Here is a 24,765-nt window from a genome sequence, read left to right on the forward strand (position 1 = left end):
TTGACATGCTCCTTACACCAAATTAATCGGGCCTTTTTCATTTTTTCTGTGAGGATGGTCTTCTTCTCATTACGACAGCTATTCTTAGGACGATGGGCTACAAATCCATTTTTGAAGAGGTGTCTTCTGACTGTTACTGCACTTGCTACCGCTCCTGTATGTTCTTCCCATACTCTGTTTTCAGCTCAGACGAAGAAGCTCTCCGGTTTTTAAGGCATAAGCGCTTCAAAACGTGGTCCTGTTTTGCATAGAGACTCGTTTACGTCCGGTTCCTTTTTTTCCTATCAGCAGAACCAGCATTCTTGAATTTCGAAAGAAATCTACTCACTGTCAACTGATTACAAGACACTCTATAAGCAATATGACAGGAAGAGCATCCTTCCTCGCATAAAGCAACGATAGCACTCTTTCTTCATGGCGTCAACTGCACGTAACTCGCCATCCTGACACAAGCAAGGAATGACTGCAACTCTTGCAGAGCGTACTTATATAGCTGAAAGTAACAGCATATGCAATATTACGTCCTCACCCACACATGTCAATCTTATCTGATGCAATCTGTAAGAAATATTGCCATATACCGTATTTCCCCATGTATAAGACGCACCTTTTTTCGAAAAATTTGGGGTCTAAAAACTGGGTGCGTCTTATACAGTGGTTGTAGATTTTGTTTTACTTGCATTTCCTGCTTTTTTGCGCTTGTTGTCTTTGCACTCAATGTTTCGCACTTGTTACTGGTATATTAGGTTACATTTTGCCACGTTCTGCCCAGAAATGGCTCAGAAAAGATTTTCGTACAGTGCTGAATTCAAGTTAAAAGTGATCCAGTTTGCAAAAGTGAGTGGAAATCATGCTGCTGAAAGTAAGTTTGGTCCTCCTCCAACTGAGAAAACAATCCGAGACTGGCTACGGGAAGAAGAAACCCTACTGAAAACGCCACGGCAGAAGAAGGCCATTAGAGGCAAGTCTGCAAAATGGCCTGATTTAGAGAAGGAATTGAAGATATGGATTGAGGAGCAAAGGGCAATTGGAATTCCTGTGTCCACAAAGGTGGTTCAGCATGAGGCAAGAAGAATTGCTGATGAAAAAGAAGTTACTGATTTCAAAGGAGGACACAATTGGTGCTTCAGGTTCATGAAACGGAATGGACTAAGCATGTGTACATGCACCAGACTTGCCCAAAAGATGCCTGAAAGCTATGAGCAGAAGGTCCTTGAATTTCATCGTTTTGTCATTCAATGTCAGAAGACACATCAGTTTGAGCTGGGACAGATTGCAAATATAGACTAAGTCCCCCTTCAATTTGATGTCCCAAGTAACAGAACTGTTGATAACAAGGGGATGAAAACTGTAACTGTGAAGACAAGTGGACATGAAAAGAGCCATTATACAGATGTTCTAGCTTGTTGTGCCGACGGAACCAAGCTGCCTCCTATGCCGATTTTCAAATGCAAAACAATGCCAAAAGAAGACATTCCTCGAGGAGTGATTGTCCATGTTCATGACAAGGGCTGGATGGATCAGGATGGGATGAAGATCTGGTTTGAGAAAGTTTGAAGCAGGAGAGACCAGGTGGGCTCTTACGCAAACCTGCCCTATTGGTGCTTGATCGGTTCAGGGCACACATAACAAAAAATACAAAGAAGATTGCTGCAGAGCAAAAAAAAAAAAAAAAACTTGCCATCATACCTGGAGGCTTGACATCCCAGCTCCAACCACTTGATGTCAGCAATTAACAAACCCTTAAAAGCTGCCATGAGAGACGAATGGACCCAATGGATGAAGTCTTCTGGGGACAATTTGACACCAGCAGGAAGAGTGAAGAAACCAACTATAGGAGAAGTTTGTACCTGGTGAAAAGATACTGAGATAATATCAAGATTGAGATCGTTGTCAAGTCATTTAAGAAGTGTGGCATTTCAAATGCCACAGATGAGGACAAGCTAATGGATGGGAGTTTTGACAGTGATGAGTTGTATGAATTTTATGATGAATAAAACTTGAGTTCAATAACTTTATGTAATACATTTTTTTTCATATTTTGGGCCCCAAAATTAAGGTGCATCTTATACATGGGAAAATATGGTACTTACGTTATTCGGACGACAATTACAGTTTTTAGGAGTGATTCACTTTCTTTGAACACCAATATATATACAGGGTATCTCAAAAATAGATGGCATAACTTCAGGAATGAGTTCATCATATGTAGTCAGTAAAAATATTTTATATCAACATAGTTCCGGAAATGCTTGGTTCCTGAGTTATTAACCGCAATGTCTTATCTTCCACACTTGATTTCCTTCATCACAAGGTACTGACAGAATCTGGTGGTTTTCCATTCCGACCATGTACTCAAATCAGGAGCAAGCGGATATGCACTTTGTGTACGGTTTGGGCAATGCTCTGGAGGCTCGTCGTTTGTACCACCAAAGGTTCCCAGAACGATGTCCACACAGGAAAATGTTTGAAGGTATCCATCGCCGCCTTTGTGAACGTGGGACCTTTACACTTCGTGCTGCCGACAGATGACGACCAAGATCTACGACTCCTGAAATAATGGAGGAGATTTTGGATGTTGTGCACGCCACTCCTGGAATCAGCACATGCAGAATAGCAATGCAACTGGCTGTTCAACGTTCGACTATTTGGAGAGTGTTGCGAGAACACCAACTGTATCCTTACCATCTGCAACGGGTATAGGCCTTGTCACCAGCAGATTACCCTGCACGGGCAATGTTCTGCCATTGGTATTCAGGCCTGTATTCAGGCAGAAGGTGGACATTTTGAATAATTACTATAAGGTGATGTGAACAGTTAAGTGTCATAGACAGACCTTCAAAACACGGAAACCAAGCATTTCCGGAACTATGTTGATATAAAATATTTTTATTGTCTACACACGAGGAACTTATTCCTGATGTTATGCCGTGTATTTTTGAGACACCCTGTACATATTTTTTAGTATTGACTTTTCTAAGTGTAGGTTGTTTCCACCCTCAGTACATGTCTGGCTATAAATTTATTACTTATTTCTCTTATTTATTACACTGTTATTTAGCTAGGTTATTGTTATTACTAGTTTATATATATATATATATATATATATACACATATACATATGCTACCAGCTAGTGTACAAAAGAAGAGCAAGATGTCATGATAATCAAAATGGCACAATGCTAAATTACCAAAGTTCAGTGAAGTTTGAATTTTCTCTTATTTATTACACTGTTATATAGCTAGGTTACTTTTATTACTAGTTTATATAAAACAAGCAAGCTATTACTATTACACTCTAACAACTGTCATATTTACCCACCCCCCCAAAGAATTGCACCTATTATCACGACATGAAGGTACTACGTCTTGATAATATATACATTAATTTAAAAACTTGTTTTTGATGACCCTAATCCTGTCATTAACTCTGCATTGTCAGTTCTATACCCTGTGAGGTGTAACTGAAAAATAATCTGCTCACATTAATTGTTGGCCGAAGAGAGAAATCTGATTTTCTGTACCTTCCTAAATACAGTGGGGCCTTGACTTATGATGACATTGACATCCGATATTCTCAAGAACCGATATACTTTCCATACGGTCTCTTATTTTAAGGATCGATGATATTTGCAGGTACCGATGGCTTTCCGATATATTTGGAATGATACATGGGTGGAAATTTTCAGACGTGTGGCATACAGAACATCACTCGTACAATTGTTCTCAACCAATTAGTCTTTGCTATCGTTCAACAACGTCATTGTTCAACGCATGGCATGCAGAATGTTACTTGTACGATTGTTTCAGATCTACAAAACTTAAAGCTCCATCAACCAGTGGCAGTGCTGTGCGCTTAGAGGACTTTAAAGCCAGCACAGGCTGGTTCAAGTGCTGCAAAAAAAAGAGCGAATATCAAAAGTGTTGAAAGGCATGGGGAGGCATCCAGTGCTGATAAAAAAAAAAAAAACCGGCTGAGACCTTTAAAATTGAATTTGTAGATCAGGAGAGTTATCTTCACCAGTAGATTTTTAACACTGAAGAAACTGGCTTCTTACACGTACATCACTAAGGATGAGGCTAGTTTACCTGGGCATAAGCCTATGAAACATGAGCTCACTGTCTTGTTGGGTGCCAATGCCTCTTGAGATTTTAAGCTGAAGCCTTTGATTGTGTATCACTAACATCCCCAGAGTATTTAAACAACAAAAGGTTGACAAAGGCATGCTGGAAATATTTTGGCACAGTAACAAGGCCTGGGTTACAGGATATTCTTCAAAGATTTTTGGAGGTCGAAGTTCAACATGCTGGACTGTGTGAGGCTGACTAAGTTCTTGGAATGATGTTTCTACAAGATGCTTAAATTCAGCCTGGAAAAACATCTGGCCTTTAATTATTCATAATGTTGATGGATTTGAAGATGATGGTGCCTTGATAAATGATATTATCACTCTTGGTAAAAATCAATAAGACTGAAAAGACATCTGATGCTTGATTATCCCACCACCACTACTACACCACCATTAATTTCATCAGCTCTGCACTTCAAGTCTATGGTAAATGCTACTTTATTGTTTGTTTTTTTATTTTAAGATATTTTATAACTATTTATTAAATAATCTTTATAAAACACTCATTTTTAATGTAAAAATGAGGTATAACATATAAGAAATACCTATTTTATGTGTTGTTGGGGAGGGAATCAATGTATTATTCGTTTCAACTTACAATATTTTCAACATACAATGGGTTTTGTGGGACAAATTACCATCGGATGTTGGAGCCCCACTGTACAGCAGGCCCTGTTATAATGCGGTTCACTTTATGCTGATTCATTATAACGCTGTTCTTATATTATAAACTGGTATCTGACTATAACGCTGTCACAAAATCACTATAATGCTCCTTTACCAGCATATAGATTGTATTTTTGGTATTTTTAATGAAAACGTTTCATCTGATGGAGTCGATAGCTTGAAAATGAATAGCAAAATAGCATCAAAACATTTCCCACACTGACTTGAGAAATTTTCCCACGTTCAGTGAAATTTTCTCACACGCTAATTTAATTGCAGTGCAGTGACTTGTTTTGTAGTTCCGAGATCAACCTTTTAAAAAATTATCAAGTATATTGCTTGTAATATTTGCGTTATATGCATTTATCCGAAGTCTAGTCATCACTCAGTACAGCATTAGACATTGTGCGTAACGGACAGTTTACTTGAACATTGTATCATAATTAATGCAACCAACGCAGTTACATATTCAAAGAGTTAATAATGGCAGATAAGAATGAAAAAGCAACGTCTGGATGCAGTATGAAGACTACAAATATCAGAAAAAGACCGAATTTGAAAATTAAATTAGACGTTTTGAAGTGAACCGATTCCGGTCAACGACAAGCGAATGTGTGCCATAATTTAGGACTGGCAGTTTTGACTGTAAGAACAATTATAAAAATAAAGAATTAATTTTAGCAGCAAGAAAGACAGCTGTTCCACTGTAGGCAATTAGGGCTAGGCCGGCTATTAGGATTGAAATGGAGAGACTAACTAATTTTATTGAAGATAATATCCAATGCAGAATTCAGTTAAGTTAAATATTATAAAAAAAAAAAAAAATAGCCCATATGATGATCTGAAAAAATCTCACCTTAAAAAAAAAAAAAAAAAAAGTGGAACCATTTAAAACTAGTAAGGGCTTGGTAGATGACTTTCATCAACCGGTGAAATACCACCACTTTGCTTATTGGAGGCTTGAAGTGGTGAAACCCATGTTTAGTCTCTAGAGCAAAGTTTCCGGCACCCCCCCACCCCATATTTCTCCTTCAACCCATGCACGGTACTAAGTACTATAGGTTTTGATACCTTTCGTGTTTGGGGTTTTCATAAAAAATAAAAAAATAAACCGCAAGTGCAGATCAAGGAGCCGAAACTTTCAAAAAGAACTTGTTAAAGTTAAAATTATTGAAGATGGGTATTATGTGTTATACTTCTCAACAAATTTTTAACATAGATGAAGCAGGACTTTTTTGGAAACGAATGCCTAAAAGAAGTTTCACATTGAAAGAAGAAAAAAACATGCAAGGTTTAAAAGCAGCGAAGGATTTTAAATTAAAACCCCTTTCAGTTTACCAGGAAGAGGGACAAACTACAACCCAAAATCGACACATTTTTCATGATAAAATTCATCAATTAAATTAAATCAATTTAGATCAATTAAATTCATGATTTTAATTGGAATTTTAAGTTTAATTTTGATACGTAAGTAGTTACCACATAATTATATACATATGTAATGCAGAATATTTTATATGTACAAATATTTTGACTGACATTTGTTCATCTTTTCACTACCGTTTATTATTGATTAGGAAATATCCTGTGGCACTGACTGCAACTCACAAATACATGTTACCTTATGGAAATGCGGCGCTCACTTAGTGCTCTGATTTTCTGGAACGAATTATCAGCATTAAGCGGGGATCACCTGTATACACAAATTTTATTTGGCATGGTTTTTGAATCTTTATTTATCATTTTCTCAGTACTACACTGTGAGTGCAATTAGCAAGTACAGCCCACCACTTTTGCTGTACTTTTAACCCATAGTAATGCTAGCATGGGAAACTGTCTGCTACTCTGACACTACAAAGTTTAGAATTGTTTGTTTCTAGTTAAAGTTATTTAGCATTAGTCGAGGCATATGATGCAAGAAAGCAAGCTTATATAGTATCAGCCAAAAAAAAAAAAAAAAACAACCCCCATTTCATCCAGTCACTCCAAATGTTTGTCTAGTTCAGCTTTAAATTTATTTAAGCTATCAACTTCCACAACAGCAGATGGAAGTCTGTTTCAGCAATCAACTACCTGCTGGCTAAAGGCAAACTTCCACACATCTATTCTACAACTGTCTTTCCTCAACTTGAATCTATGCCACCTCAGGTTCTTAATCTGAGCAAGCAGAAGTATCCCATCAGCATTGAGCCTGCTCAAACCATTCAAGGACTTATACACCTCAATCAGATCACCTCGTCTCCAGATGCTGCAACTTGCAAAACTTAAACCTCTCTTGGTAAGAGTACCCCTTTGTTCCTCTCACCAATCTTGTTGCCCTTCTCTGTACTCATTCTAGCAACTCTAACATCCTTCCTAAAATGAGGCCTCCAGACCTGTATACAGTATTCAAGGTGTGGCCTGACCATTGCCTTATACAAAGGGATAATCACCTTCTTGTCTCTGCTAGCAAAATTCCTATATATCATTGACAAAACTCCACGACTTGCTCTGGCAACCCAGCTACACTGCTCAGAGAACTTCATAGCTGACTGCACAATTACCCCCATGTCTTTTTCATTCTCCACCTCCCTGAGTGTAGTACCACACAGTTGGAATGTTTCTCTTGGGTTACTGCTACCCATATGTAGTACTTTGCATTTGTCAACGTTAAACTTTAGTTTCCACTTCTCAGCCCACCTGCCTAACTTTTCTAGATCCTGTTGCGGTAGCATACTGTCTTTACTGTCATTAACAACCCTGCCAACCTTTGTATTATCTGCAAACTTGGACTAAGCCTGCAGATTTATAAAACTCTTTCACATGTTCTAACAATTACTAACAGTTTCTTAATGGTCATAAACTAAATCTTTTTGAAAGATTCATTTGAAATATTCATATTTTTTAAATAATAAACAGCTAGAGTGAAAATTACTTGGGATAGATAGTTATGTTTGTGTGTTTGTTTCTAGTTCAGGTTAGCTATAAAACTTGCCCCATGTGAGCTAATGATTATTAACCATTTCTAACAGTTGTAAACTACATCATTCTGAAAGATTCAATTTAAATATTCATTATTATTTTTCAATAACAAATCCAAAATATGGAAGATGATAATTAGTTGGGATAGAGAGTTAGCAACATGCATATATTCAAATTTCTCATGCTTCAGAGTGTGCCAAATTCAAAAAACATTTTAAAACTATTTATACATAAGAAGAAATGTGTAGCATACTTTTTAAATTTTGCACATTTAGCAGTTTTTTAAAACTGGGGGAAACAGAAAACAGAAGGAGCTAATAGTTTCATCTTTATATTTTATGCCTATTACATTTTTTTAAAAATAAAAAGTAAATAAATAAAAATGCATGATTTTTTAAATATTTAATTATTTTATTAAAAACTAAAAAATGCATACAGTATTTATTGCATTCCATTAAGAAATGATGACATATTAGCATACTCCAAGCAGAATACAAAAAATCCATAAACTGATTTCTGGAAATCAAAAAGAAAGTTTTGTTTTTTACCTTTCAGGTACAAGCAGTTCCCGCTTTAAGAGTTTTTTTTTTTTTTTTTTTCAAGTATCAAGTATGAACAAAATCAAAAATATGAACATTAATTGCAAAAAATGAATGTTAAACATTCATAAATACCTCATTTCAAACCACGCTCGTAGCTATACAATACAGTGTACCCCATTTTACGATATTAATCTGTTACCATCATACCGCAAAAATATCATAATGTGAACCCAATAACATATGTTTTTTGTTAATTCATTCCATGACCTCGGAAGTTCAAATTTTTACTATATAACTTCCTAAAAGGTCGTTTTTATAGTGTAAATTTATTAGTTACCAGTTCAAATCATCAAACACACTACACTTTCATCGTTATCATAAGTTATAAGAACCAATTTTGAACGGCTTTGTGATATTTTTCTAAAGCACATTTTTGGAAGTCACAACCATAAAACAATAAAAACAATCTGCACTTTCTGGTTTATTGGGCTTTTCTGTTACTGCAAGCAATTATAAACAGGTAGTAAACTCAATGTTATTGCATTTGTGAAAATACCGATAGCTGGAATTGTGGGGGTTTTTACGTTATTATGGTGAAATGTGTTTGCCCTTTATTGAAATCTTCAAATGGTATAAAAAACAAATAAATTTGCAGAATCTTCTCTTCATTCCTTTTTTTTTAAAGCTTTGTAAACGTGTTACTCCATGCAAATCGTATTAGTTGCAATTTGTGCATTCTGTTAAAAAATGCTTATGCGTGCTATTGAAATTTATAAAGAAAAGAGAAGATTATCTTGAAAATAAACATCTCTTGAAGCATTTCTGAAGAAGACGACCCCTTGTGCAACAAACCAATGAGTGCTGAGCCAATAATGAGTGATCAACAAGTGTGCATTTAGTCGATGATGATGAAGAATAAATAATTTTAACATTTGTAAGTCATAAATAATTTCTTTAAATTATAATTTGCTTGATTTTATAGGCTATGTTTTCATTTCTTTGGATAAATCAATCATTGTTTAAACAAACTAATTTCATTGTTGATAACGTAACCCCTATTTTTAACATTATGTCTATGGGAAATAAATTCCTGCTTTACGAATGTGCGCTAGGAACGAATTAACTCGTAAAGTCGAGAACTACCTGTATAGTGTCACCTTGTTTATAACAATTGAGCATGTCACGATTACAGGGTTAAGAGAAGTATACCTATATAAGTGAGACACTAATCTTTTAACAAATTTATCCATGTGACTGGAGTGTGGGAAAAACATATTAGTAGTCTGAAATGAAATCTTCTCTTCACAACCAGATTTGACACTATGCTAAGATGAGCAACCAACCTGCTCATCTATTTTCATAGTGCAAAGGGCAAGCTACTGATATTGAAACAAGTTAGTTACTGTGTGCAATGTGTTACATTTCAAGCACATTAGTAAATAATAATAATAATAATTTGTCATTTATATAAAACAAACCAATCCATCAAGATGAAAATTTATTACAAAGATTCCTAAAATATTCTAAGTAAGCAGTGCGATTGAAATGGACTAGAGTTCCAGCTCCAAATTTATGGTAATATTTCTGTACAGAAACTGGGGAAGGAAGTTTGTTGTTGTTTGTTATTTGGTTTTTAGAAGCATTAGCAACTAAGGCCATATTGCTCCAGGGATATGCGGTGGTCATTCCCTGACCTTTCCACATCCTCCGTATTTGGTGGTCACAGGCTCGAACCCCGGTCTAATCAAGAAGCGTGTGCTACGCACTGCTGCTGCTGCTGCTGCTCCTGCCCACCTGGCTACGGAGGTGCCGGGGGGGGGGGGGGGGGGGATTGCAATTTGAAATTGGAATTGCACTTAGAATCATCCCATATGTTTCATCATCCCAATTGCACTTAGAATCATTACATTTGGTAGCAATCTGCATTTTCTTGTTTATTAATGCAAAAACATACTTTCATTCAAGCTGATTTTTGTGAGGGCTATGAAACCATAACTGGACCTGAACTTTACCCCAGGCCCTACAGGATATAGGTTAAAAATTTGCCTTTAAAGCGACCTTTCATTCTAGAGTAATAACCAAAATATATTTTCATTTATATGAATCAATTTCTGTGGTCAGGGAGGCTATGATGGATCTTAAAAACTTTTCATGGACCAAAGACAATGACTACTACACACCTCCATCACTAGGAGTGGATGAAAGGTAATATTTTATTGGACAACATTTCAGCTGCTAAGGTGATCATGTGCACCCTATGCTCTTGGAATGGTGTTTGGGAAATACAAATATATTCTTAATGGAGCAACAGACAGGAGGCAGAAAACTAACTGTGGAAGTCTGTTCCTTTGCATTAAAAGTAAACTGTAGTAAGTTACCAAGAAATTTAAAGAAAACATTTAAACTTCTAAAAGAAGCCAAATTAATATACCTCACCATATACAAGTATTAAAAATATCTTTTATATTCAAAATAAATTTGGACAGATATTTGGAAAAATTTAACACAATAAATCCCTGATAATTTTCCATTTCATAGCAAATAAGCAGGCAAGCCATGGGTAGTTTTCCCATAGCACTGAAATGCAACGTTAGTAAATTTTTGTTGAAACACATGCAGGCATAATACAAAACAAATAGAAATCAAATGAACTAATTAATACACTAGTATTAGTTCGTTTGATTTCTTTTGTGATGTGCAATGATAAAAATAGAGGTAAAAATAGAGGGTGCAAGGGGGGGGGGGGCGAATCTTGCATATTCAAAATGTTTTTCAAGTAAGATTTGATGGGCATTACAATTATAATCACATTACCTTATATACATACAGTCAAAGTAAATAAGTAAAAATGCACAGTATAGCATTTTTAAAAAAATATATATATAGTGGACTTAATACAGATGCAGCCGCTTCATAAATTTATAATTTCATAAATATACAAAAGTAATCAGTATCTCAGCAAAAATAAATGATTAAAAACATAAAATGAATTTACATCAAATAAACAGTGTTTACCTTATTGGCAATGTTTTGTTCTTTAAAAATTTCCAATATGGTAGAATTAAATATCTGATCAACAAATGTTGTTGAATTACTCTTCATAAGTAATTCTATGTTCACTGAAGGGTTTAGCTAGAAAATAAACAAACTTATAACTCAGTATTTGAAATATACTAAAATATATTATATACCTTTTAATATATAGAGACATCACATATTATGCAATTCTAAACATATTGTTAATTTTTAACTATAAACAGTGAGAACAAAAAAAAAAAAAAAAAAAGAACATCACCACTAAGTGGATATTTTTCAGTAATAAAGTATAAGCAGAGATGTAATGCTGTATAGTTGAACTGCTGCTTTAACCAAAGTAACAAAAAACAAATCTTTATGGAAAGAATAATGCTGAATGGCAGGGGAGGGGCAGTATTAAGCTGTGAAAACTGGAAGCTTATGCAAAAGGATGAGTAATTTTTTTTTTTTTAAATGAAATCCTCAAACATGGGGATTTCATTACTATAATAATATAGTAATGAAAGCATCTACAGGCACTATAGGTTCTATGGTACTAAAGATACTTGTTCCATCATACTTGAATTTCTGTAGATTGTAATTTTTTGGAAATAAATGAAAGAAAGGAAAGGTTGTTCTAGAGAACAGAAGTAGATAGGGCAGGGGTTGTTAACCTTTTTTGAGTGAAGAGCCATTTTTGATCTAATAAAAAAAAAAAAAATAACCCGAAGAGCTGCACCTCAGCTCAAGCTGGGGTAGGGGGGAGTTTTTAAGAAATGGAATAGTGGGAAGGTGTTCTATTAAAACAAATATATTTTTTGAAATCTTATTAATTAATACTGGGAAAAAAATGTAGCAAACACCCAATTAGGTATGAATTAATGTGACTTTTGCTGCTGAACTCCTTGAGCGAGTCTGTCAACATCAGGCGAGTATGCCATAATCTTCATCTTTAAACATGCTGAGAGACTCGCATTGTTCAGACGGTTTTTGATTTATTTGTAATATAGTTCATGTTCAAAAATATTTGCTCGCAAAAATACGTCGCTTATCATACATGGGCTAAAAGTGAAAGAGCCACAGTTACATATTCAAAGAGCTGCACGCGGCAGGTTGCCGACCCCTAAGATAGGGCAATGAGGAAGGATAAAAGTTGGTTTTTGTTTGTTTGGAATTGGACAGTGAATGGATGGTGACTGGTTATTCAAGCTGGAAGAGAGAAAGAGAAAGAGAATTATATATGTCAATTCCAAAGAACAGTGTCTGTGGAAGTACCTACAGAAAAGGCATGTAGCAGAAACTGAACTTATAAAAAAAACAGAGAGACAGACTTTTAAGACTGTCATTAACTATTAACCTGACTGCCTTCTTTTGGATAGTGTCTAGAGCAGTGGTTCCCAATCTTTTGTCATTCAAGTCACACTTTAAGTTGAAAGATGAATATTAACGGCACACCGAAATAGTGATTGCCATTGAACTCAATGGAATTTTTTCTAATCTCGCAGCACACTTGAAAAGGGTCACGGTATACCAATGTGCTGAGGCACACCGGCTGGGAACCATTAGTCTAGAGAATTAAAAGAGAGGTTTGGGGGACACCTCAATTCTTCTGTTGTTAGCTATGTGAACAATATTCGTAGGTCAAATTCGAGATTTGTACAGAGTGAATAGCTGTTAAAAAGAAAAGTAGTGCTAGGAGTGAAAAAGAAAATCTATTTTATTTATTTATTTATTTTTGACACAGAGGAAGTAACATTTGTGGTGCTTATGATAAGATTAGAAGTCAGTGTAATTCTTCATAGATACGTAATATTGTCTAGAATTACTCAGAGATCAGCATTTATAAAAATGGTGGTAGATAATTAAGAAGTGGAAGTTGTTTATGAAGGGGCAACATCTCTCAAATTGGAAGGTGGAATGTAGTGTGCTATTATCAGCAAAACTATGGAAATAGAGAGCCAGATACCCAATTACAAAAAAAAAAAAAAAAACAGTATGAAAAACCATTAGATGGAAGCTTATTTAAAAGACCTTTATGCCAAAAATCATAAAAGCCTTAAAAAAAAAATTCAAGAGCAACTGCTTGATTTTTCCAATAGGTTTTCCATCAAATTTGTCCAAAGCACTTTAAGGGCTTAAACCTCAAGCTGCAAAAGAATTAGACAATGTATAAGTTTGTACAAATGCAGCATATTAGTAAGCAGCAATTCTAAAAAAGGCTAAAAACTGCATCGTTTTAGTTAACGGTACTGTCTGGGTGGTGATATCTGCCGAGAATAAGTAAAAAAAGTCTTCTCCACTGGTGAAATGTTACTTATTCAAAGTAGTGCAATATCGTGGCAACTCATTGTGAAGGTATTCACAATATGAGATATAACTAAAACGATGCCGTTTTTAGCCTTTATTAGAATTGCTGCCTACTAATATGCCACATTTACACAAACTTCTATGTTGTCTAATTCTTTTGCAGCCTGAGGCTTAAGTCCTTAAAGTGCTCTAGTCTAATTCACTTTATACACCATCAGGCATCTCTCATATTGGGGAGTTATATTTCATAACTGTTTTGTCATCACTACATCACCAGGGTACCTACCCACCCACCAAAGAAGGGCCAAACAGCCCTGAAACGGTTTCGCCTGAGTGGTAGTATCCACCAAGAATAAGTAACAATAGTTTTCTCCATTGGTGAAGCATTACTTATGTTCTGGGGAAATTAATGGAGGCACTGGTTAAAGGAGCACTACAGGATCATCCAGACAACACTTTGGTTAAAGTTCGGACACAGCATGGGTTTGTACAGGATATTGGTCTTGTCTGAATACTATAATGTAGTCACAAAGGAACTGGATGCAAAAAATTTTGATATCATATACTTGGATCTTGGGAAAGCTTCTGATACTGTTGCACATGGAAGACTACTGTACAAATTGGAGAAGTATGGCATTAAGGGAAAAATGCTGCTATGGATAAAGGGATGGTTGAGTGGGAGAAGACAGAAGAGTGGTAATCAATGGACACTGCTCTTCATGGACTAATGCTATTAGTGGAGCCCCCAGGGTTCAGCGTTGATTCCCTTGTTGTTTTCTGTATTTATTAATGATATTTACAAAGGTTGACAGGGTTGTTAATGACACTAATGCAATAGGAGCTAGAAACTTTGAACACATGGGCTAAGAGGTGGCAACTGAAGTTTAACATTGACAAACGTAAAGTACTGCATATGGGTAGCAGTAACCCCAGAGTAACATATCAACTATGTGGTACTACACTCAAGGTGGTAGAGAATGAAAAGGACCTAATTGTGCAGTCAGATATGTTTTCTGAGCAATGCAGACAGTCTGCAAGAGTAGCTCATGGTGTATTGTCAATGATATACAAGAATTTTTCTAGCAGGGATAAGGAGGTGATTATCCCCTTGTAGAAGACAATCGTCAGGCCACACCTTGTGTACTGTATTTAGGTCTGGATGCCTCATTTTAGGAAGGATGCAGAGCTGCTGGAACGAGTACAGAGAAGGGCAACAAGATTAGTGAATGGAACAAAAGGCTGCTCTCATGAAGAAAGGCTTAAGATTTGCAAATTAGTGTCCAGTGACTAGGCATCTGCGAGGTGATCTGATTGAGGTCTTATAAACCTCAATCAAACATGCAAGTATACATGTATACTTGCATATATACCAATGCTAGAAGTATAGTAAATCAAATTGATGAATTTGAATTGCTGGTCAAGACATCAAAGGCGGATATTCTTGGGATATCAGAGAAGTGGTGTCACACTGATATTAGGAATGCAGAATTGGAATTTGGGGAGTACAATGTGTACAGAAAGGACAGACAGGATAGAAAGGGAGGAGGTGTCATGCTGTTAATTAAGAAAAACATAAAATCAAAAGAAGTGCATCCAGTTGATATAGATGAACAGTGCACTGTTGAATCAGTTTGGTGTGACATAAGCACTGCAAAAGCAAAAATAAGAGTAGGTTGTTGTTATTTGGATTTTAGGAGCATCAGCAACTAAGGCCATATTGCTCTGGAGATATGCAGTGGTCATTCTCTGACCTTTCCACATCCTCGGTATTTGGTGGCCACAGGCTTGAACCCCGGTCTAATCAAGAAGCGTGTGCTACGCACTGCTGCTCCTGCCCACCTGGCTACGCAGGTGCCTCAAAAGCAAAAATAAGAGTAGGAGTGTGTTATAGGCCTAATGACTCGAGTGAATACACTGAACAATTGCACAGAGAAATAGAGTGGGCTAGTAAATCAGAATGTCTTATAATGGGGGATTTTAACTTCCCAGATATTGACTGGAACTTGTGGATTGGTCACTCACACACTAGTAGGACTTTTGTGGATTTATTGGATGATTGTTTTCTGCAGCAGCATGTTCGAGAGGCAACCAGAGAGGGTAATACTCTTGATCTGGTTATCAGCAGTGATCATTCGTGTATTAAGAATTTGCAGATAAAGGAACCACTAGGTGGCAGTGATCACAGTGTACTGATGTGAGATTTACTTAGATATAATTACCGTCAGGGGTAAAGGAAAGGGTTTTTGCTTCCGTAAAGGTGGTCTCAGGCAGTTTTTAAATTCTGTAAAGTGGGATCAACTGACGATGTTACCAACAGTAAATTCTAAGTGGGAAGCATTCAAGGAATTAATTGTGGAAGCTACTAAAAGTTTCATACCTATTAAGAAATATTGTTCAAGATTTAGGCCTAAAGGTTATCAAATGACCTAATGAGACTCGTGACAGAAGAAAAATGCATGGGATGCATATAAATTATCAAGAGACTCAGAAGCCTATGGGAGATATAAGCTAGTCTGTAATCAGGTCACAAAGGAGGTCAGGCAGGCGAAGGCAGATTACGAGAAATCTTTGGCAAAGGATGCTAAGAAAAACAACAACGATTTCTTTACTTATATGAACTCTAAAAGGAAGGGGATGAATCTGATTGGTCCACTTGATATTGATGGTTTGACTGTTGATGATCCTGCTCAGATAGCAAACAAACTGAATGAGAATTTTGCATCTACATTCACACATGAGGAGTTATTAAGGTTTGAAAATGGCAGAAGGTTATCAAATTGTAGCAGGGTGCTTAATGATTTTGTAATAACTGAGAGCAAAGTGGAGGAGAAATTGTTGAAGTTAAACATAAGAAAGGCACCTGGGGTGGATGGGATCTATCCAGTTATATTAAAGGAGACAGCAAAGCAACTAAAAAAAACCTTAGCCATAATTATGAGAGCAGCCTTGGACTAAGGAGAGGTCCCCACTGACTGGAGATGTGCAAATATATCCCCAATTCACAAAGGGTGACACAAGTAATTACAGACCAGTTAGCTTAACTTTCATTCCTGGTAAAATAATGGACTCACTGGCTAAAGATGCATGGCAGGATCATCTAGACAAGACTGCAGCAATAATTCAGACACAGAATGGGTTTGTTAAGGGAAAGTCTTGTCTGACAAATTTGATAGGATATGATGTGGTTACAAAGGAAATGGATGCAAAAAATAATTTTGATATCTTATATTTGGATTTCAGGAAAGCTTTTGACACTGTTGCGCATGGAAGACTATTGTACAAATTGGAGCAGAATGGTATTAAGGGTTAGCTGCTACAATTGATAAAAGGATGGTTGAGTGGGAGAAGACAGAGGGTGGTTATCAATGGGTGCTGCTCTTCGTGGACTAATGTTATTAGTGGAGTCCCACAGGGTTGTTCAGTGTTGGGTCCACTGTTGTTTTGTATATTTATCAATGATATTGATGAAGGTATATCAGGCTTAGTGTTGAAGTTTGCAGATGATACAAAGGTTGGCAGGGTTGTTAATGACAGTAATGGCAGTGTGCTACTGCAACAGGATCTAGAAAATTTGGGCAGATAGGCTAAGAAGTGGCAACTGAAGTTTAACCTTGACAAATGCAAAGTACTGCATATGGGTAGAAGTAACCCCAGAGAAACGTACCAACCGTGTGGTACTACACTTAAGGTGGAAGAAAATGAAAAAGACCTGAAAGTAATTGTGCAGTCAGATATGAAGTTTTCTGAGGAATGCAGACAGGCTGCCAGGGCAGGTCACAGGGTTTTGTGAATGATATATAGGAATTTTTCTAGCAGGGAAAAGGAGGCGATTGTCCCTCTGTATAAGGCAATGGTCAGGCCACGCCTTGAATACTGCGTACAGGTCTGGAGGCCTCACTTTAGGAAGAATATAGATTTGCTTGAATGTGTACAGAGAAGGGCAACAAGATTGGTGAGGGGAATGAAGGGATGCTCTTAGCAAGAGAGGCTTAATTTCTGCAAACTGCAGTGGCTGGAGACTAGGCACCTGCACAGTGATCTGATTGAGGTGTATAAGACCTTGAATGGGTTGAGCACTGAATTCTGATGGGATCCTTGCACTTGTTCAGATTAAGAACCTAAGTGGGCATAAATTCAAATTAAGAAAAGACAGATGTAGAATAAATGTGCGGAAATTTGCCTTTAGCCAGCAGGTGGTTAATTGCTGGAACAAACTTTCGTCTGTCGTTGTGGAAGTTGATAGGTTAAATAAATTTAAGGAGGAACTGGACAGGCATTTGGAGGGAAGTGGTGTTATTTATTTAATTTTTTTGTTTGGCTGATGCTGCATAAGCTCATACACTTGCTTTCTTGCATCACATGCCACCACTACTACTACAACAAACTTCCATCTGTCATTATAGAAGTTGACAGCTTAAATAAATTCAAGGCAGAACTAGACAAACATTTGGAGTGAATGGATGGGTGAAATGGGAAGGTTTTTTTTTATTTTATTTTTTGGCTGATGCTGTATAAGCTTGCTTTCTTGCATCATATACAGTAAACCCTTGCTTTTCGCGGTCGCTGATTTAATATAAAATGAAACCTAAAAAAATGTGAATTTTAAATCGCCGTGAACGTTTTCCGCCATGAAAAAACACGGGCATGGCTAAAATAATCTTTCCTGGTCAAAACAGCGCTCAGTGGGTGGGGGAAGAGGGGTGACAAAATCGCGAGCGTGGATGTTTCTCGCTAGTCCTTGTTCAGTATGTGCTATGCGCTTGTCATGGAAGGTTTCGTCGTTTGCTTTTAATTTATATGCTTATAAATTGAATAAATTTATCAATTTATAAACTGATATGCTTACAAATGTGAAAAATCTACCGTTTTGCAGTGTGTTAGTGTAAACAAACATTTTTGAGTATGTTAATGGAAGTAAGTGATTCTATTGTGGACGAATTCTTTTCTAACCTCTACAAAAATATGGCTACGAATAACAAGGGAATTGTGAAAAGATCAAAGAAGGTGATGACATTAGCGAGTAAAATTCAGTTATTAGACAAAATTTCTAATAGCGAAAGTGTCTCGCCAGTGGCAAAACATTATAAAATCAATAAGTCAACGGTACGATCAATCAAGAAATCGGAAGAAAAAATCCGCTGTAGTGTCCGTGAAAACGCGCTAATTGCTTCAAAAATTTAATTAGAAAAAATGGAAAAAGCTTTAAATCTGTGGATAGAAGACCGAACTCAGAATAAAATTCCCTTAAGTTCACTCATCATTCGTGAAAAGGCAAAACACCTTTATCAACACTTTAGCAAAACTGGTGATAGCACTGGCGAGATAAGTTTTTTAGCTATAGCAAAGGTGCTGAATTGAAAGATTTGTTTGAAATTTCTAATAAATATTACATTAAATATTAAATTGTTTCTTATTTTCATTTCGATGCCTTATGCTTGCATTTCACTATGTACTGTCTATGTACATAGTTATATTATGAAGTTACATATAATACATACATAGACAAAATTTTAGACTAATTTTTCTTATATATTTCATACTTTGGAACGGAACCCCTTTATTACCATGGGAGCCATAACTCAGTATTCGCGTTTTCGGTATTCGCGGCATTTCTCAGGAACGTAACCCCCGCGAATAGTGGGGGTTTACTGTACTTCTACTAATGCTAATATCATGGCAAGTCATGAAGATATTCACAATATGAGATATAACTAAAATGATGCAATTTTTAGCTTTTTTTAGAATTGCTGCATACTAATATGCTGCATTTGCACCAATTTTTACATCTGTCCAAAGATGAGTAAAATACAGCAATATATTACTAGTGAATTGACAGTGAATGAGACCACTATTGGTGATCACTGATTAGATGGAAGGCTCAGATAGTTTAAAAAGTTAGTGGCTGATAGATCCCTCTGTTACTTTGGAAAGAGCAATTGGGTGATAATTGGAAGGGAAAGATTTGTCCCCTTTTTAGGAACTAGCTGGATATGATAATTTTCAATAAAAAAGGAAAAACACCAGTTTTTCCTTCTGAAATAAGAAATAAATAAAAAGTAAGCTCAGGAGCATGGGTTTTGAGAAGTGGAAAAATGCCATCAGGATTTGGAGCTTTCTTGGCATCAAGACTGTCCAGAGTTCTTCTAATACCCTTCTGTCAGAAGACCACAAGATGCATTGAGTAGAGTATATTTGGTATAGTTGAGGTGATTTAACAGGATAAATGGTACAAGACTTAGAAGAAGAAAAGTAAGATAATAAGTTGGCATTATATTTGACTGAAGATGCAATAGAACCATCAGTTGTAACACACAGTGAAGGACAGAAGTCAGGATCCTTAACTTTTGTCAACAGACTAAAATACTCAAATACCATTTGTAAAAGAAATGGGTTTCCTAAACAGAAAATGAAGCTAAAGATTTGAAATCCAAGTCAATTGCAATATGCTACATTCTTATTTTAAAACCAAGGTTTAGATCAGACCCTGCCAATCCACAGCCTGCTTGTGGCCTGCTGCAAGCTTTTTTGTGGCCCGCCAGATGATTTTTATACTACTGACTACATCAGTGGGAAATCATTCACTAGATATACTAGGCATGATAAATAACGAGAAATATAATACTAGATCAGCTGTACTTTCTCAAATCCCCACCACTCCTTCCCTTCTTCAAACCACATTGCATCACAGAAACACCAGGGAGGGAGAACGCAGTCCTGAACAGCATTCCTATCTTCCCTCTCCAGTTTTAAGTGAGCCACTCAGTAGGTACAAGTAGAGAGAAGACTGGACATCTCAAAAGGAATAAAACGTTTTTTAGAAAAGTATTTCTAACGGAAAAAGTTTAAATAAGTAAGTAGTGTAGATGCACTTGTTGTCATTAAATATATCTATAAAATATTAAATAATAGATTTATTTTTGATCTTTCAGCATGAATAAAAAAAAGAAAAGTTTTAGAAGAAAACAGACAATTCCGTAACTACTGGGAAGACGATTACTCCAATGTACAGAACTCCAGATTAATATGTTTGATCTGCAGAGAGACAGTCGCTGTATTTAAGGAACACAATGTTAAAAGACATCAAAAAGGAACCATGGCAAGTATGTGATTTTTTTTTATTCCTGTAACTAAAAAAAAAAAAAAAAAAAAAATTTTTTTTTTTGAGTTATGGGAAGAAATCTTTATGAACAAGAACCAGTTTCTGAATTAATTGATGAAGAGTGGTTATCAGACCTGTGTTTTTTGATAGATATAACTAAAAAAATTAACCAACTAAACAAGGAATTGCAGGGGCAAGATAATTTAATTACCGATGGTTGTAATCACATCAAAACCATAACCATTCCAAATGAAATTATTGTTGTTTGAGTACCAACTTAGAAATAACAATGCTCAACATTTTTCATTGTTAAATGACTTCCAAAATAGTCATCATAGGAATTTCTCAAAGTACGCCAATGAAATAAAACTTTCAGCAGCATCTGATCATCGTTTCTCAGAACTCGCAAAATATGATAAAGTGTTTGAGATATTTTGTTCTCCATTTCATGTTGATGTTTCCACTGTCCCAGAAACTCCGCAGATGGAAGTAATTGATTTACAGTGCAACAATGAATTAAAACACATTCACGCCACAACATCAAACATCAACTTTTACAACACATATGTGACAGCAAAATAGTATCCCAAATTAAGATATTTTAGACAAAAAATTGTGAGCATCTTCTGATCCCCATACATTTGTGAAACTTTCTTTTCAAAAATTATATTTAAAGTAAATCTCGCACTTCAACAACAGATGAAATTAAGATGTGCAACTACCAATATTGAAGTAGATTTAAAAAAACTGAGTGTGATTACAGAGAAGAGCAAGTATCTCACTGATGTAGATATATAATAAAAATGAATGAAATGAATAAAATAAATTTTTATGGCATTTGATTTTTTATTTTTAAAAGATTGTTTTATTTTATGTGTGGCCCGCAGAACGATTTGGGTTGGCCAGGCCTGGTTTAGATGAAGGATGAGATTTTAGGGTGGAATATGGAATAAAGGATTTAATCCCTATAAGAATAATTTCCTGGCTTGATATGTTCAAACACCGAGATCAGAATATTTAATCCAGTAACCAAGGAAAGAAGGAACAGAAACCAATCAGATCGTCCCATTTTGCATTCATTTAATGCCAAACAATGAGGTAGAGAATGGCCATGGGAGAGAGACTCCACTAGGTAGGTCGTATAAGGTCATTAGTAATTACAAAAGCCTCAGCATCTCAATGTAACTAGAACTCTAGCTGGAACTAGAACTAGTTCTGAAGGTCCACATCACATAGGAATGGGTGGCAATTCCTATAGAATGTGGACATCACACTGCAATCTCTGCTTACACTGACAAGTTGTTCGCCCCCCGGGTAGTCATCATTTTAGGTGCAGTATTTCAGATCTTGCACATGAAGGGGTGGGGGTCTCACCATGAAAGATGTAAGCATAATATTTGGTTGTCATAGAATGACAACTTTGCTGAAAGTCACTTGACTCACAAGTGAGATCAGACCTGAATACCAGTTCTATCACCATTTTAACTCCTAGGTAACAGGTGATTACTTTTGTTTTCTATAAAAGTATGAGTGATGAGAAATCCTCCTCCTCCCCAATGAATGTCTTTTATATGTTCAGTATTTTATTTTTTTTATTTGTCACTCTTATTTTTTTATATTTAGAATATATCTATTCTTTCATTTTAACAGTTACAGAACTGTTAAAGCATAAGTATAATCTCTTGTAATATCTAAACAGCAAACAAAAATTTAAGAGATTTATCTAATATTTCAAATTATAATAGCACCGTGTTAATTTTTATATTTATCATAATGCTACCACTAGCACCACTCTTTCCACATCCATTTATAAGGTGCACATTTCTGTAGGATATATTAATACTAGACAAATAAATTTGCTTTTTGATGTCATATACATTAACATCATTAATTTTCATTATTATATAGAGCAGAAAGCATTTAAATTTTATGTTCTTAAAGATTATAGCAATAACATTCTCATTTATTTTTTAAAATTGGGAATAATAAAATGACCCAAAATTATACAAATATTACATACCTGTTGAACCAGAGCGGCATATAACTGTACCATTTTTAGTGCTTCACGAAGAACATGCTGCCAACTTATGTTTCCAGAGGTAGCAGATAAACATAAGCTGGAATTTACTAAATCCACTACAGACTGAGAAACCTGCAAACATTGTGAAATAATGTTAAACTTGACAATCATTTAATGGCAAAGACAGATTTTTACAATTGGTGTAAAATTTTTTTAAAGGCACTTGGCTTCTTTTACATTCTGTTGTCACTATATTACAACTGTGTGTGTGTAGGATGACACTGTGGAAGGGCTAGAACAGCCTAGTGTGTTTGGCTAGGTATTCATTTTAAATTTTAATTTAATCACTAGCCTTACATGATGTTAACTATTTTCAAATTTAAGCCAAGAATGCAGAGAAGTGTTCTATTTTATAAGCAGATCCACTGTGTTTTAGCATTCCCTTCATACATAAACCCAAACCAAATTAAAATATATATGCTGTATTGATAAAGTGATTACTTTTCTAAATTGCTTACCGAAAAACATGCTGCTATGAAATGGAATATACAAAATACTGGAAACCCACTTAGGATTGTTTTTTTTTTTTTTAATTTTTTTTCTTTATTTATTAGGTTACTGCTGCTGTGTCTACTGCTTCATAAGGAATTCAATCACTGCACATTGATTAAATAACACTTCACTAGCAGTTATTTTTCTCATGCAGCATGATGGGAACATAAATGAGGTGCATGCAGCTCAGCAATTTTTGGTAACTGATCATCAATGGAAAAAGTTATGCAGAAAGTTGCCTGCTTAGCACTTTCACACCTGTACTTCTCAGGGGCTTCAAAAACAGCTGGGACACTGACAGATTCTAGAAAGTCAGGATCATGCTTAATAATGTTCCGATTTCATTCAATGTAAATTCAATATTTATTAGCTACTTCATGGTGCAAACTCTTGTCTTGCAAGTGTAATAGTCACTGAAACCACCTAGATTGTCTACCCCCCTCTCAACACAGATGAGTTCTCTGCCCTGAAAAACTTTCAGTGGGAAAGGTCCTCTTTATGTTTCACAGGAATAAAAACATACATTCAAAAATCGGGATTAAGTACAGACAACCTCTTGTACTAACAATACTTTCATTAATTTGGTTGACATTTCACCAATGCAGCAAGAGAGAAATATGATTTCTCTCTTGCAAAACAAGCTTATGCAAAGCAATCAATGGGAACGCATGTTTTGCAAGCTTTGATAGGAACACAAATGAAGGAATTTGCAAGGCAGTAGAAACTGAGTATGCTTCAGATATATATCAAAGAAATAACATGAATAACTAGACTTAAAAAAAAAAAAAACTCCTGGAACTTTTGGGATATACCTTGTATTAATTTATAGCAAATGTTTTAACCTTATCTGTGTTAAAGGGAGTGTTTCATAACATGTGAACTGACTGTACTTTCAGGACTGATTCAGGACCTGGAAACAACGAAAAAAGTTTATACAAATGTTGTTGGTATGGCTGTTTAACAGCACAAAGGTTGTTAGGGCTATCAATATGTGCCCATCCAGAGATTTCCTGTGAGGCAAGCCAGTTTCACAAAGAAAGCTAAAATAAACCAGAATTTATGGTATAACTGCAGTCACCAAGGATAAGATTCACTGAAACCAATGTATTGCAGTGCATGCATTGAGGAGGATTCTCACCCATTAGTAGTACAGACGAGTGAGATGTGTATGCCTGATAAACGCATCTGCTAAAACTACCTCTTCCCGCCGACTTGTTCTATAACTAGATTGCTACAATTGTGATTACTGTTTGTTCTGATAAAGTTTATTGGTTTGTGCCTTTCAGATTTGAAGCCAATTATCTTTACAAGTTCTTCGTATTATCATTCTATAATCAGTGTAAGGTACAAAGAGTTCAGCTATGTTTGACAGCTTTGTCTGCTAACTAATTCTCTGGGATCCAACAAAATGTTACTGTCTAGTTTTTGTTATTAAAATCTGCAAATAGGCTTATATTTATTTCATTGTAGGAT

General features: G+C 35.8%; 1 protein-coding gene across 2 annotated transcripts in view; it reads right to left on the minus strand.

The window, feature by feature from the left end:
- LOC150078517 (uncharacterized) overlaps window positions 1–24,765 on the minus strand; it is a 257,309-nt gene that overhangs the window by 49,384 nt on the left and 183,160 nt on the right. For both annotated transcript variants that reach the window (XM_090384324.1, XM_090384325.1), the window contains exons 9-10: window positions 22,741–22,872; window positions 11,315–11,431 (exon numbers count right to left, since the gene is read on the minus strand). In XM_090384324.1, the coding sequence (XP_090240450.1) occupies window positions 11,315–11,431; window positions 22,741–22,872 (249 nt within the window). The remainder of the gene's footprint in view (window positions 1–11,314; window positions 11,432–22,740; window positions 22,873–24,765) is intronic.

Source organism: Mastigoproctus giganteus, chromosome 11 (assembly GCF_048544385.1).
Source record: "Mastigoproctus giganteus isolate SK-2022 chromosome 11, ASM4854438v1, whole genome shotgun sequence".
Taxonomy (NCBI): Eukaryota; Metazoa; Arthropoda; class Arachnida; order Uropygi; family Thelyphonidae; genus Mastigoproctus; species Mastigoproctus giganteus.